General features: G+C 40.6%; 1 protein-coding gene across 33 annotated transcripts in view; it reads left to right on the top strand.

Moving 5' to 3' along the window:
• The window catches only part of CAMK2D (calcium/calmodulin dependent protein kinase II delta), a 120,343-nt gene that overhangs the window by 75,541 nt on the left and 29,268 nt on the right, over positions 1 to 15,534 (top strand). For 23 of the 33 annotated variants that reach the window (XM_068188330.1, XM_068188329.1, XM_068188327.1 and 20 more), the window contains exons 6-12: positions 816 to 888; positions 6,361 to 6,463; positions 10,082 to 10,165; positions 11,212 to 11,306; positions 11,693 to 11,815; positions 12,485 to 12,568; positions 13,251 to 13,293. In XM_068188330.1, the coding sequence (XP_068044431.1) occupies positions 816 to 888; positions 6,361 to 6,463; positions 10,082 to 10,165; positions 11,212 to 11,306; positions 11,693 to 11,815; positions 12,485 to 12,568; positions 13,251 to 13,293 (605 nt within the window). Of the gene's footprint in view, positions 1 to 815; positions 889 to 1,793; positions 1,867 to 6,360; positions 6,464 to 10,081; positions 10,166 to 11,211; positions 11,307 to 11,692; positions 11,816 to 12,484; positions 12,569 to 13,250; positions 13,294 to 15,534 lie in introns of all 33 variants that reach the window. The other 10 variants (XM_068188332.1, XM_068188328.1, XM_068188354.1 and 7 more) reach the window with 2 other exon arrangements.

The following is a 15,534-nucleotide window of genomic DNA, read 5'->3' as shown; positions in this document are numbered from 1 at the left end:
CACCACAACGATGTCTTTTAAAAAAAAGCTAAGCTCTTGTGGTGCCAAAAGACATCTGAAGATGTGCTTTTTGGCATCATAGTCTGGCCAAAACTTGCAAACCTGGGTGTGGGAAAATAGGTGCTAGTTCAGTTACTGCAAAAGCACCAAACTAAAACATTTGTCTTAATTTTTATGTGAATTTTCACTCCCCAAATTACTCCTAACTAAACTAGAGCTGGACACTATTTTAAATGAAAATGCATGTCACCTTTTTCTATGACTTGGCTTTATTCTACCAACCGTTTTAAAGAAACCATTCAATTCAAAATGAAAAATGTTTTGCTTTTCCTTAGCTTTTGACTTCTTTTGTTTCATTTGTCTTCTGTATATCATCTCATTTATGACCATTTTCTAGTTTCAGCCCTTGTTATAATGTTAACTTCACCACCAAAAATTAAGAACACCAAAACATGCCACTAATTGTTTTACTGCCTCCACTTTATTTTTCCTGTGGCCGTTTATGGAAACTGGAAGAAGCTTCCATACTGCTGAATGAAAATACAGTCCGATGATTCTGTCTCACAGGTGTCATATGTTCCACGTTAAATGTCTTTTTTTGTTTGGTTTTGGTTTTTCGTTTTTTGGATGTATTGGAGCTGGAAATATCTCAGCAGTGTTGTTCCAGTTCAAACAGCAATCAAGACTTGTCCAGAGGTGTAAAATTATTTTTGTTCTTTAACTTTTTCTTTTAAGTTTTATTTTTATTTTGTATTTAATGTGATTATGTGCCTTTAAAATGTTCTCCCTTCCATTCTGCCCTTGTATCTTTGCAGTCATTGTATACAGCAGATTCTAGAAAGTGTTAATCATTGTCATCTAAATGGCATAGTTCACAGAGACCTGAAGGTCAGTATCTGGTGCCCATCAATTGGATATAAGAATTTTGGGGTTTTCTTTCCGCTGGGTAGGGGCAGAGGGTGGGATGTCTGCGATGTTCCCTTGCCTATCCTAGTCACTTTCCGAACAACCGGTCCAACCAATAATGCATGACGCCTCTTTCCAGTTTGCAAGTCTACAGGCCTAATATACATCATGGCAAAAGGGGGAACGGTTGCCCAAAATCCGTCTCTTGCCAAGGCGCTGGAGTTTGGCCCCGCTGTGCCAGGCGCTGGGGCTGTCCCTGTGTGGCTGTGCGGGCACAGGAGGTGACCCCTGGCTGTGATGTATGTCAGCTTGCAGATGTGACCGCCGCGGCTGTGCTGGGGCCCGCGGGGCAGTGGCAGAACGAGCGGCCGCACGCTGCTGCGCTCGGGTGCGACGAGCCCTCAGGCCAGTGCCGCTAATTGCCGGCTAAATTAGGCGGCTAGGAGCTAATTATTGACCCGGAGTACCTGGCTTGGAGGGGCCTGGGGACTACCTCCACGGTCGCTGCGATTTCTAACCGTTTCTAGAATTCTTCAGTCCTCTGTGAAGGCTCTGAGTAAGCGAGGAGGAAAAAGCACAGAGGATGCCAGATATTGAATACGACCTTGAATTAGTGGCAAAATTTCTTCCTTTTAAAAATTACCATTAAAAAAGACCTTGGTGTTAATTTCCAAGCAAGCCAAGGCAGCCGCCCCGCCGCCTGTGTCTGAGGGCAGCCCCGCGCCGCGGGCGCCGCCCCGCGGAGCCTGAGGCCGTCGAGCTCCGAGCGGGGCGGCGCGGAGCAGGGCAGGCCGGGGCGGGAGCACAGCCACGCCCGGCCTCGCCCTCGGCCGCCGCCCCGCCGCCTGGTGCTGGAACTAACGGGCGCCCATGGTGTTTGCATGCAGTCATTGCATTCAGCAGATCCTGGAGGCCGTGCTGCACTGCCATCAGATGGGCGTGGTCCATCGCGACCTCAAGGTGAGTGCTGCTGCCCCGCCGCCCTCCCGGAGCAGCATCCCTGCCCCACAGGGCCGCCAGCAGCCGAAATGTAAATGCTCCCCTCTTTTTATTTTCCCCCTTGGTTCATTTGATTTTACCTTGACTTCACCTACATGCAAGAACAAGCTCGTGCTCACCAGAGGGAATCTGCTCGAGGCTGGCCAGTGCCTGGCTGTCTAGCACTGGGCGGTACAGGGAAAACAGAAGGTGCTTTTCAAGCACGGTGTGTTTTTGTTGAATACGTGGTCTTCCTCCGTCATCCAGAGCTCTGGGAGCTTTTTCTCTCATCAGCAGAATTTTTAGTGCTTCTGGGAAGCACAGTGGCCTTTGCATGCCATGCATCTTATAGTGACAGAAGGCCAGCTGCTCTGGGATCGCTGACACACAGACCTCTCTCTCCTGCAAATGATGGCTGGGCTACCAAAGGTCTTTAAAAACCAGGAATTTCTACAGTGCTCTCACCACACCCACCTGAGGAGTCCAGTTCCTTCTGGATGAGCTTTAACATTGGGATAGAAACTTTTCTAAAGAAAACCCTGTGCAGAGAGAGCATTACCTCTTTCTTAACTGTACATCTCCAAATGGGTAGAAGAGTCTGCTGCAGGAATGCTCTCTGCCTTCTCTTCTCCAAATATGTTGGCAAGGAAAGAAGCAAGACTAGATAATTTTCTTTTACTGTGAGGCTCCAAGGGAGAAGGCTGTCCCAGAACTCATAGTAAGCTTGCCTTTTGGGCACTTGAGCTTCACAATCCACAAGGAAAAGAAGATGGTTTGTTTTGAAGTCAGATGGAAGTCTGAGCTATCAGATCCTTTGTAAGGCAGAGAAAAAATGGTGTGTGCGCTAAGGCAGCAAAACACATTAATCCCTTGTGGCATGGATTCTTGGGCTTTAGTTTTTTCCTGAAGGAGTTCTGAGGAGCAGAAATTTCCTCCTAGGATATGTGTTTCCAGTGGTTATCATGAATAATAACGTTGGAATCAGAATGCTGTCGCCTTTCTTGGCAACTTTCACTCCCAAACAAACTGTTTTTGTCTGACCTCATAAGGTTCATAAAGGAGCATAAAGAGGTTTGCTCCAAAAGCTCAGCGAGCAGGATGAGTTTCAAAGATGCAGACCCCAAATTTTTTACTCATTTTGCACTTCCAGATTTTCCTTTGTCACATTTGTACAACAGGACAAATCTCTGTGCAGTCTGTAAATCTTGCATGGCAGCTAGGTAATGTGGAATGAGTTTAAAGGGAATGATGTCAGATTTGTCCAGCTGCTCCAGCGGTTCCTGTCCACGCTGTACATGCAGTCCTAAGCTTCTAGCATCAAAAGGAATTTAAAAAGCCAGGATCGTAGCTATCCAAGCTGATGGAATAAAGGATGCTTTCTATTACTTTTCATATGTTCACACAAAACAACTTTTTCTTTGGGAACGCACTAAATCCAGCTGTTGCCTGCTCCAGACCATGTGTGGATTTCTTATTCTGGCAAATCCAGGATGAATTGAAAAAACAGTGTGAGAAAAAGTCTCTGCCAAGCTGTGGTGCCCGGTTTCATTTGGGAAAGTGAAAACTTCAGGAAGCAGAAAGCCATCCTTCTTCAGTTACAGCTTTGTGGCAAAAGCCAAAAAACCCATAGAATTAAGTGAAGGACTGTGGTGAAATCCAAGCAGAACACCATGTGCTGAAAAGAAGATGCCAGGAGCAGAACAGCAAGCTGTGGAAGGTGGTTATGGGCTGGCATGGATCCTTAAATTGCAAAACTTGATGATGGATTTTTTTCCAATAACTCAGTCCACGACATGATGGCATGCTTGGGGGTGGGGAGATTTTGGATGATCCTGTTTTATTTAACTTTCCTTCTACGCTGATTTAGTAGCAAACAGACAGGAGCTTTTGCAGCCTCTTATGACCTGCAGAAGTGCTTTTGCTGCTCTGTTTGTAAACACTGGCTTAAGTTAGAATGGTAGTGGATCCTAGACCCAGAAAAAAATTAACTTATCAGTGGCAACCTGGCTTTACCAGCTAGTAAAAGTGCACTTCCTGGTAGGAATTCCAGTTCTTGTCAGGCCGTAGCCTTCCTGCTTTTGTGAAACTTCTGTGATTTTTGTGGTTAAGACCCTCTTACCTTCCACCAGAGAGTGGCTGCTTTAGGTATATTCAAGGAAAAATACACAGAGCCTTAAATATTTGATATCTTAAGGATTAATGACCTTTGAAAAAGCATGGCATAAATGGTGTTAATTTATTTGTAAGTAATTTTAGCAGTTAACAGTGCCATTGTGCATGCTTGGCTGCTGCCCATCGCTGGGGAGCGCAAGGTGACACCACCGAATCCAGGGAACAAGTCCTGCACGTTGCTGTTAATGTTTCCCAAGTAATTGCACTCGTTCCCAGTTAATGCATGATAATTACCCACGTGCCTCTGGCCAGCCTCAAATGGCTGCTGCATGTTGGTTAAGCACACAGTCCCACTTGGCATGGCCCAAAAGGCTGTTGTCTTTGGCATGGGAGTACATCAGGAATTCTGGTGGAACATACTCATCTGTTAAAGTGGTACTTCTGCAGAGAAGAGACATGCAGTGGAATAAAAAAACAATCCCAAGAGGAAAACATAAGCTGAAAAAGCCAACAAAAAACCAAAGCAGCATCAGAAAATGCAAACCCAGTGTTTTGAACAGAATCACTTTTTGGGAAAGCGTTACGTGCTCGGTGGGGTAGTGCTTGTATTTCATCCAAAAGGATGAGGCTTTTCACTGCTTTTGGCTTGCTTGAAGGTCACAACCAAATAGGATCATCTGTTGCTTTAAGAGGTTTGTACAAGAACAGCATTCCAATAATTAATTACTGTGAACTTGTTTCATTCTGAGAGGAAACCTTGCAGAACCGCGTGACTGTGTGTTGAAATTAGTGTTGTTAAATAGCAAGGAGTGTGATGTTGCTTAAATCAGTGTTGATGAAACTAGAGAAGAGTCCTCACCTATGCACTCAGTGTTTCATATAATGTAATTTAAACTAATATAAATACTGTATTTTGTTCTGAGGGCTCTTCATCTTAATTTTTGAAACTGCAAAAATAGAAGATTCATCAAGTAACTATTGGTGAAAGTTTTTTAATATTGTCTAGTCTATGACGTAGCTACAAAGGGATGAGTGAGAGAACAGTGTTGGTAAATTGCTGAAAAGATGTTCCTCCGGTGAGAGGGGAAAAAAACATCTTTAGACTAAAAAGTTTGTCAGGGCTCGTTGTGTTGTTAATTAATAGAAGTATTACTGTGGCTGAGGTCTTACTTAGGCTCAGGCATATTTTGCTGGATACCTGACATGTATTCAAGATAGGCTTTGCTGAAAGAGGCTTATGATCTTAATTGTTTCCAACCTCAGTACGTGCGTGGGATTAACTGCAATCACATAAATAGTCCCTTGGAAGCGATATGATTGCTGCTGGGTTGAATCTGGAATATGCCTTGAGGAGTTTGCAGGATTGAGGCCCCAGCACCAGCCTGGCTATAATGAAGTCCCTTGTCACAGACCACTGCAGAAATTGCTTTTGAGGAGTGACAGCAATACCCTTGAAAGTGAGGTTTTGTTATTCTGTAAATGTAGAACAAAACCTTTTTTAAAAACCATGGGGATTGGAAAGACGGATGTGGCAAGAAAATGCTTTGAGGATCACAGTTCTTTGAAATAATCTGTTGATTTCTACAGTACTTTTTAAATTGTATTTTTAAAGCAAACATTCATACAATAAAGTTGTCTTTGGGCAATTTACATTTGATGTATTTGTTAACTGGAGTTAAAATGATTAATTACGAACAGTAAAATGAACACAATTGTTATGTTCAAATCCTTTACCTTTAAGTGTGTGAGTGTACCATAGCATTTCATTTCAGATGTGACCAACATACCCTACAAAACAAAAGCAAGGTGGGAACTTTCACTAACTAATATTGTTATTTGTAAAGGTTCTCTGCAGGCACAAACGTGGGTGTGCTGAGAGATTTGCAACATAAATACACCTGCTCTCTAAATACAATCACAGGGCTGTTATTGTTGGGATGTCATGCAAAACATTTCTGTTTGGCAGTTGCAGATGCCTGATCCTGCAAACTCCATGGGCTAGACTAGTCATCAATGAGTCCCTGTCCTTTGGGAGTCTGCTGCCCCATTTTTGCAGTAACAAGTTCTTGGGAATCTCTGACCTGCCTTGTCACACCAGCGGGTGTCACAGCTCCACATGCCCATTCTGGCTCTCTTCTTCACACTGGCCTTAGTCTTGCTGGCATGAGCTCATGAAGGCTGGTTACAGGCCTGGTGGTTCTTTCCAGATAGGAATGGGAAGTGCAAGTTTTGCAATTTCATGGAAAAAAAGTCATGGGTTTCTTCTCATTTTCACTCCTCTAAGTATTTGTTCTTTTCCAGAGTACTGTTTAAAATGTATTTACTTATCTTTTCATCTCAATTGTTTTCTCTCTCTGAATAAAGCCTGAGAACTTACTTCTAGCTAGCAAATCCAAGGGAGCGGCAGTCAAACTGGCAGACTTTGGATTGGCTATAGAAGTCCAGGGAGAACAACAGGCTTGGTTTGGTAAGTAAATACCATTTTTTCCTCACCATTTATTCAGCATAGTGGTTAAGCCTTCCCAGCTGCCCCACTCTCAACCCAGAGTGAAATGTGCAGCTATGTGACTCTTTGACCCTGGAAAACCTGTTTCCTGATTCCTAGCTTGTTTTACCTTCCGTCATCCTGTAAATTTGACTGAGGTGCACACAACCCCTTTTCTCCTACTTTCTCCTGAGTAACTTGAGGCAGAAAATACAGGTGTAGAACCTGGGAGGGAGACTGGTGGTTTCCCCTCAGGTGACTGAGGAATGAGACAGTAGGGTAATACTGCTGAGTGTACCTGCCCAGTCATCAGAACATTTTGTCTGAGCAGGTCTCTGTCAGCTGGAAACATCTGAAAAATTGATTCTGAAACACTTTGGAATGTGACTTGAATGAAAGGGAAAATAGGAGGGATTGAGCACCTTAGCTTGTAGCCAGATACTAATTACAGATTGCTTGTTACAGTTAATGGATGCCACAAGGAGAATGGTGGAAAATATTTAATACTGGTAATTTTATGCAATAGTGCATGTACAATTGTGATACATGTGTCTCATGTACTACCCTCTTTGAACAGATGTGAAGCAGGAGGGAAAATTTATTATAAATCCCAAGTGGAAAAACATACAGAATAAAATATTTATAGCAGCTGCCTATTCTCCCTTAGAGAAGCTAGAAAGTACAGTTTGAAATGGAACAAAGTGGTTGTAGGCTTGGAACAGAAGCAGAAAGATGTTTCTGGGCAGTGAATTGGGAGTTTGAGTGTTCACGGCTATAAGTACATGTAGATGCACAGGCAGTGCCATTGGACATATGTTGGCAGCTTTATGAGCCAGCCTGTTGTTTTAAATCCAGTCTTTTTATAAATGGATTTTAGTAATCCACAAAAGACAGAGGAGATTGCTCTTGCACATCAATGAGCAGACCAGAACAAAAGGAGTGGAATAGAAACAAGGCAAAACACAAGTGTCAGGTAAACAGGAAACATCTCAAGAGAAAATCAGCAGATTGAAGATGACTTCAGCAGATTGAAGTTGACTTCAGGAATATTTTCTGTTCATAGTGTACCTGCAGGTGATGCAGAGGAGGTTGCAATGTCCTAAAAAATCTTGCGCTTTTTTTTTTTTTTTGTCATTTGGTTCTTATGAAAGGCTGGGTTTAGACTTATAGCATCATGAGGACTTGGGAGAAGGGAACAGAATGTCTTTAAAATATATATGTAAGGAGGAGTTAACAAGGTCATAAAAAGCAAGTAGCCTAAAGGGGGTCTTTCTTTTAAAAAAAAACTGTGGCACTGAATAAGATAAGTGGATTCTGTACCTTTTTTGGAACTTTCTTTGCAGAACGTGTCCGGAGTGGTCCAAGTGCCTTCCCTCAGCTTTAGGACTGCATTAGCAGGGCAGAACATGAACTCCAGTGGACTGGGCATTTTGAACTTTTTCTCACTTTCTTTCCTAAGATTTTTCTGCTTTCTACTGGATTCTGCAGCACTTAGTGACTCATGGCGTGCTCTGATGCTAATTATAGAATTATAACTCTGCATCAGTATGCTTTCCTTTTTTTTTTCTTTTTTTTTTTTTCTTTTTTCTCCCTTTTTTCTGGTGTAGTCCTCTGGTGTGGTGGTCTCTTTTCTGCTTCAACCATGGCTGTGCCTCAGCAGGAAACTGGCTTGAACTCTGTGTTTGAATACAACTGAATACTTTCATGGTTTGCATGTTTGTAAAACAAACTTGTTCTTTGCCTGTTTGTAGAAAGCCTTACAGGGTTTAGTTGAAACCTGCCACCCTCTTAGCAGGTGCTTAATGTACTGGGAAGGTGTCAGGCAGGTTGAGTCAACAAGGCGTGGATTTTGTCTTGGTCCTCTGGACGCTTGGAGAAGTCATACAAGTTTAGGAGTACAAGATACTGCAATCTTTTCTAGGCACTGCACAGTCACAGTTTCCAGCTTTGCAAATTGCTTTTGCTAACCGAGTTACTACAAGCAGCAACACTTTTCTGAAAAGTGCACACTTGTTTGGGGGTCCCTCTAAGCAGTTACAAAATAACCTGATAAATGACAGTTAACTACTTCCTTGTGTTCTTTTTTTTTTTTTTTTTTTTACTGAAATCAGGGCTGTGTACCCTTCTGTGTGAGCTGCTTTAAACCACTCAGAATATTGGGGAGAGACTATTTTATTAGAGCATGTAGTGACAGGATCAGTAGGAATCACTTCAAACTGAAAGAGAGTAGATTTGGATCAGATAATAGAATAAAATTGTTCCCTGTGAGGCTGGTGAGGCCCTGGCACCAGTTGCCCAGAAAAGCTGTTGCTGCCCCATCCTTGGAAGTGTCCAATGCCAGGGACGGGGTTTGGAGCAACCTGGTCTAGTGGAAGGTGTCCCTGCCCATGGCAGGGGGTTGGAACAAGATGATTTTCAAGGTCCTTTCAATCCAAACCGTTCTGTGGTTCTGTGTACTAAAACTGTACCAATTATTTCAGTTTAGATCTGTTTTGTTTCTTCATTGAGAGATAAGGTTAGCTAAATACTATACTTATTTTTTTTTGCTTTAGAGTTTATTTTCAAATCTTGCATAGTAATGTTCATTGAGCCATGCTAAGTTTTAAACTCAAGACAACTTTGCTTCCCCTTTAAAATGAGCACTGCACCCAAAAAGAGATATGGAACAGCACTCTATTTAAAGCCACTTAGAACATCTATTTTTCAGCTTCTCTAAGGAGCTTAAGATGTGTTTCCTGTGTGATAGTACTCCTTAACAATTCATAGCTTCCATATCAGAAGCCTGCAAAAAACAAGCTTATTTTTCATGACCATATTTTAGCTCTTTTCTCATTAGAATTTATGGAATGTGTTCCTTTATTTCCTCCTCCCACTCCAAAGTAATTGGCGACTGTGGGGCAAAGGCTTCTTTTTTTCTGCAGCTGTGCACTTTATATGTTATCACCATCTCTCGTGAGTTTTGTGGAATCCAGGGTGGTATTACACAAGTGGCATGTGGTCCTTCATGAAAGCCACTAAATTCTCACCTCTCAGGAATTCCCAAGCATTTATTTTAGGCCAAGATGCCTGAAAGAACAGACATCCTCACTGAAATGGTGCAGACTGTTAGTGATCGTTAAGTTTTTTTCTGTTATAGTGTCCTGAGAGAAGTAATATTTATACCTACATTTTGTATTTCTGCTCAGAGAACCAGCACTGCTCGTAATGAATAAAGGATGAAGAACATATAAATTTTAAAGGCCAGATTGCATCGGAGATGCTTCCTGTAAACTTTTGTAAAGAGGTTTCCAGAAGTGGAATGACTTGGCAGAAATGAGCTCTGCAGTAGAAAGATCATATTAGATGAAGCTCTAATTTTGTGCAACATATATCTCCTTACATACAGGATACAGTAGCTGCCCCTCTGTTTTGTTAGTTGGTCCCCCATCATGTCAGCATTACCTCTAGGTCATGTGCCGTAAAAAACAAATGGGCAAATACAGCAGTTCATGTCCGTGGCTTGGGAAACGTTGTCCTGGGTCTTGTGGGCCGAGACGAGAATCACTTGCTTTTTCCAGAGCACGTACAGGTTTTGACCAGAGTTGCCTTGCCTTTTGACAGGCTTTGCTGGTACTCCAGGGTACCTTTCTCCAGAAGTGTTACGAAAAGATCCCTATGGAAAACCTGTGGATATGTGGGCATGTGGTAAGAAGTTATTCTGAAAGTCATATTCAGTCCACTGTAGAGTGTCTTAAGAGTGAGAAATTATATCCAGGGTGCATTATATTGTCCATCAGAAAAGATACATAACATAATACAATACAGTAATTATTATAATAAAATTCAGTATTAATTTCTAGTAGAGGTCATTGGATTTTTTTGTTGCCCTACATGCTTCTTTTTTAAAAAATTATTTACTAAGATCTGTTATGGCATTCTTGGCCATGTCTACACAACACACTTTCAAAGAGTACTAAAAGAATAGCTGCAGGTGTATGATGCCTCATTAGTTAGTAAACACACCAGTTCATGCTGTGAGCTGGACATTTAGTTTTGGTTCACAAGGAGCCTAAAATTCGTCTGACCAATATACCCCATCTGCAGGTGGTATAAACCACAAAATTAAATGTTTTCTGAACTGGAGGACAGAGCAGTTGCTTTGTCACCCAGTTCTCAAAACTGTTCTGAGGCACTGGCAAGTGGCAGCTCCCCAAATGAGAACAGGGGCTGGTTTCCTTATTTCACTTCTACCCACACTTAGCATGTGGTTGTATTTATGAAAGCACTTGAGTCACAGGGAATCATCTCTGTCAGAATAGCAGGTGGTCTTTTCAATTTCCTATTGACCAAATACAGAAATATTTGAGTTTCCCAAATTTGCTTTGCATGAGAATAGTTATAACACAATCTTTCAGACACCAGTATAAGCCATAATAAAACCATAAGTGAAAAATGCTTTTTCCTAGAACATCCAGAATCATGGAATATTATTTCTCCAGCTGGATAAACATTTCCAGTGTTCCTGATCTGGTGTTATCAAATGCTCATTATTGCCCTTGTTTTCTGTGAGAGGTTACCTTGTCAATCCCACTTCCACTGTTTTACCCAGTCTGAAGGGGACAGTATTTCTCCCATCCCAGTGGCTGGGATGATACTCGTGAGCCTTTTGTTGTACATGGTTGTTAGGTGAAAAATTAATTTCTGGTGTTCGTTCCTTGAAAGCCCTTAACGCTGGTGTGAATTTTCTGCAGGAGTCATTCTGTACATCCTCCTGGTGGGATACCCTCCCTTCTGGGATGAAGACCAGCACAGGCTTTACCAGCAGATCAAGGCTGGTGCTTATGATGTATGTACCACACTCTCGTCTATTCAGTTATTTGTAATTGTGCTTCTAAGCAGGAGTTCCCTGCTTAGAGGGAGAAGTCAAGAACTGATGATATCGTGGCATATGAATTCTGCAACATCATCTAATCGTATTATGTTAAGCAGGCAAGAGGCTGTTGGTCCTCAGATTTAGGTAGTTTGTAAATGATGATGAGGTGAATGCAGAGCCTTATAATTTTTAAGCTCTTATTTGAATCTAGTAGTGGATCCTTAGGTGAAATTGTATAAAGACTGTACAAGACAATGTGTATGTATATGACAATACATATTTACATGTGTACGTACATATGTGTATGTACATGACAATGTATATGTATGTACAATACATATGTGTATTTTTTTCTGAAGTTCCCCTCACCAGAATGGGACACGGTGACTCCTGAAGCAAAAGACCTTATCAATAAAATGCTCACCATCAACCCAGCAAAACGTATCACAGCATCAGAAGCACTAAAGCATCCATGGATCTGTGTAAGTGATTTCCACAGGTTCAACATGATCATTTGGCAGACAAATCAGTTTATGGTTTGCTTCAGCATGTAGTGAATATGATTAGAGGATACCTTCTGTTCTTGTTCATGCAGCTGTGTAACTATAAGTTGTAAAATTATACAGATATGATCAATAGTGGTCTGTATTTATAGAGATCTCAGCTTGGGGTAAGATTTTTGCAAATTTATCTCCTTTGCCTTGACTGTGTTGTGTAGAATGCTCTCTGTTAAAATTAGAGTGTTATTTTAAATTCTCAGTGAGAAGAAAGTGCAGGAAAGTACCTTCTAACTTTGAATTAGGTAATGCTTTGCATCTTCATTTCCCTGAAATCTTTCAGATAAGCATGAAATGTGCAGGAAGGGAAGTAAGGGACTTCTGAAAAGTCAATTTGCAGGCAGCAGAGGCTGCCTGGCTGTTCCTGGATCCAGAACTTTTCTCTTGTTCTCAGTATATTCCACACGATGACTTTTCAAGTGGACTTTACATATGGAAAAGGCTGAGTAAAAGGAGCACAATGGGATAGTGAGACTAAGTAGAAATTGAAGGCCCATGTTTGGGACTATGGATTGTAATATGTGTGTTGTAGAGTAAAAAAACTGCTAAAACAGCTGGCTTGGGTGCCTTAAAATAATTGTTTTCTTCTTTCAGCAACGTTCTACTGTTGCCTCTATGATGCACAGACAAGAGACTGTAGATTGCTTAAAGAAATTCAATGCAAGAAGAAAACTAAAGGTAAGAAAGAAAACTTGTGCTTGTGTTTGGTGTGCAAAATAAATGGGCTCTGTGCAGAGTTTTTATAAACATTGTTCTTAAATGACCTACTGATAGAAAATCAGCTTTTGGCTTGAAGATCTTAAACTTTTCATCAAAGTGAATAGAACTTGGCTTTTCTTTTTTAATTCAAAACTATAGTAATCCTCTGTATTTAGACACACTAAAAGTAGGCTCTTGAAGGACAATCCTTAAGGTTATTCTTCTAAATTATGCTTTGTTTTTTCCTGGCCAGACATGATAGCTTTGCAGATGTGAACTTGTCTAATGTGTACATTACAAATAAGCTCCTATTCCTCCCTAAGAAAAAGAATCTAGGAACAATAGTAAAGTCTCTTTGATATTCATCTGTTTTGAATAATGGCTGTGCCTCTGAATACTCCTGGCTTGTGCATTAAATACTGACAGTTGGTAAATATTTGAGATATCAAGATTGCTGATAGGTGTGTAATTAAGATTAAATTACAATTTATGCAGTCATGACATGGTATATGTGAGGTAGTGCACAGATAATCCATTCTCTCAGGGTTAATTCAGTAATTGGTGCCATTTGCTCATGTATTTTCCTTTTTGTGGTGTTGTGTTGGCATTTGGAGTTTAACACAAGTGTGATGCTAATTTGAGAAAATGTGTGTGTACACAGGGGGCCATTTTGACAACAATGCTGGCTACCAGAAATTTCTCAGGTATGTTCATTGAACTCCAGCTTAATGCAGTCTTTATATTTTAATGTCTGTGAAGGCTGAGGTCTAATTAGGACTCATTCAGGAGCATCTAAGTATGATATATATTGTGTTATTTCCTGTGATGAAGCAAACAAGAATTTTAATCTCTTTGGGCCAAAGAAATTCTCTTACAGGTGACAGTCAGATTTTTCTGTAGAATTTGAGCTCCTTCCCTGCTTTTTGATTGTTACCTGTCAAAGTCAGGCAGCATTTTCATGCCTATTTTGGTGCAGGCAAATTGAAAGTCACGCATATAGCTCCGCATGTACAAGTATCACTAAATAACATTTAGAACTTACATATTTTTATGTATATGAAAAACCATTCCATGATTCTGTTGCATCCTATATTAAAAATATCATCAGTACATTAATTTCTTTACTGCTTTGCTGAGGAGTAAGAAATGTAGTAACATGAGTCCCCATTTTCTTTCTAATGCCCAGCAGTGCCTAACTGGATGTAAGATCAGTTGTTTCCTCTTCATGAAACAGTTTTGTCCTGATGACTCTGGAGATTTAGATCTTACACTAAATATGCTCTAATAGGAAAAGCTAAAATTGCTCTTGGCAGAGTTGGAATTGTCCAAAGGAGTAGAATTGCCAGAATATTGATGCTGTGTGGAATTTTTCATTTTGCCATTTGAGATTTCCAGTGAATAGTGAAATCGAACACCAGATTTAAAAATCAGTAATTTTACATATCCTCCTGCTCTGTGGTGTAACTACTGAAGTGTAACATAAATTACTGTACCGACAAAAACATGATAGTGCTCTGGGCATGTTTCGAATAATAATAAACACTGACTCATCCAAAAAAATTACATAATCACGAATGCAAGAACAACTTGTTCAATTTGCATAGTACTTGAAATACAATTTCTTTCTTAGTTAAGTTCCCTTCTTTAATACACACCTAAACACAGAGGACTGCATTCATCTAAATTACCTTGAGTTAGTGCTTAGTGAATTCCAGTGTCTGCCAATTCATTTAAAAGGAGGGAAGGCTGTAGGCTGTCCTTCTTGTAAGAATGAATTACTGTTAAGTATCAAACAAACGAATCATTCCTCATCCCTTTTCATAACTGTCACTATGTATCTAAGGATCAAATTCAACTTTGAATGGGAAGGATCAACTTCCACGAACCAAAAAAGCTGAAGTAGTTTTTAAACAGTATTTCAGCATGAAAAGCAAACAGGGGTTTTGGCTTTTTTTGGTTTTTTTACCTGACATTTCTTGTTTTACACCATAGCCACCTGTGTTTTTTCTTGATGACATTTTATTTTTTCGGTTTCTTTATTCATTGTATTTCATTGCAAAGCATGTTTATGAAGGTCATTTGTCCATAATGATATGGTTATAAAAGTGTTTTACTTTCCTTTTTTTTCTTCCTTTTATGTGGAATGTGTATTTCTTGTGAGGTAAGACCCTCAGCACGTGAAAGGAACATCTTTTTTCTCTTCTCAATCCAGACTGCTGTTTGTCCTCAATCACTTTAGTTTCTCCATGCTGTCACAAACCATTTGTTTCTAGTCTGCATTCTGGCCTAGTAGCGCTGCCTTAGGTTTTATTTTTAGCTCTTGCTTGTAGTTGCAAGAAATCTCTCATTGTGGGCTTAATTTAGGATATGCTGATTGCTTTGCTCCTACAAATTCTTTAAATATTTGATTTGTATGCAGTGTCTGTGATTAAAGAAAGCTGAATCCAAATACTATTAAAAATCCATTGCAGGCCAAACCCAGCAGAATGGCAGAATATGTCCTGTAACGTGCCATAGTACGTAGTAATCCATGCTGGGCACATTGCGAAGGACGTGCCCGTACACGCAGTAAATACTTGGTGTCATTGCTTGTGGTGCCCTCATTTTACTGCCTCTCATTTAATTGGGTACACAGAATATATAGTCTTTGTCAAGCATCAAAAGAACTCAGAAGTTTCACATACAAATTTAGCAAAAGGACCTACAGAAGTCTATAAGAATTAATTTGTTTTCCCACATTTTTATTAGGGCTATAAAACAGGCTTTGAAAGCTATTAACTTCTGGGTTTTTTTGTCCTTAGGTTTCAGAAATACCTCCTTCCCTTTGCTTTCCCTAAATAAATTCCTGAAGGTAATGGAGTGCCACAATATTTGTGGTTATGTAAAATCTAAGGCCCTCTTGCCTCAGGTCCTGAAAGCACACAGGGAGTGTCCCATCTCTAAAG

This window comes from Anomalospiza imberbis, chromosome 4 (genome assembly GCF_031753505.1).
Source record: "Anomalospiza imberbis isolate Cuckoo-Finch-1a 21T00152 chromosome 4, ASM3175350v1, whole genome shotgun sequence".
In the NCBI taxonomy this organism is placed as follows: domain Eukaryota; kingdom Metazoa; phylum Chordata; class Aves; order Passeriformes; family Viduidae; genus Anomalospiza; species Anomalospiza imberbis.
Note: the sequence above shows the minus strand (reverse complement) of the source record. Positions and strands in the feature narration are given on the sequence as shown.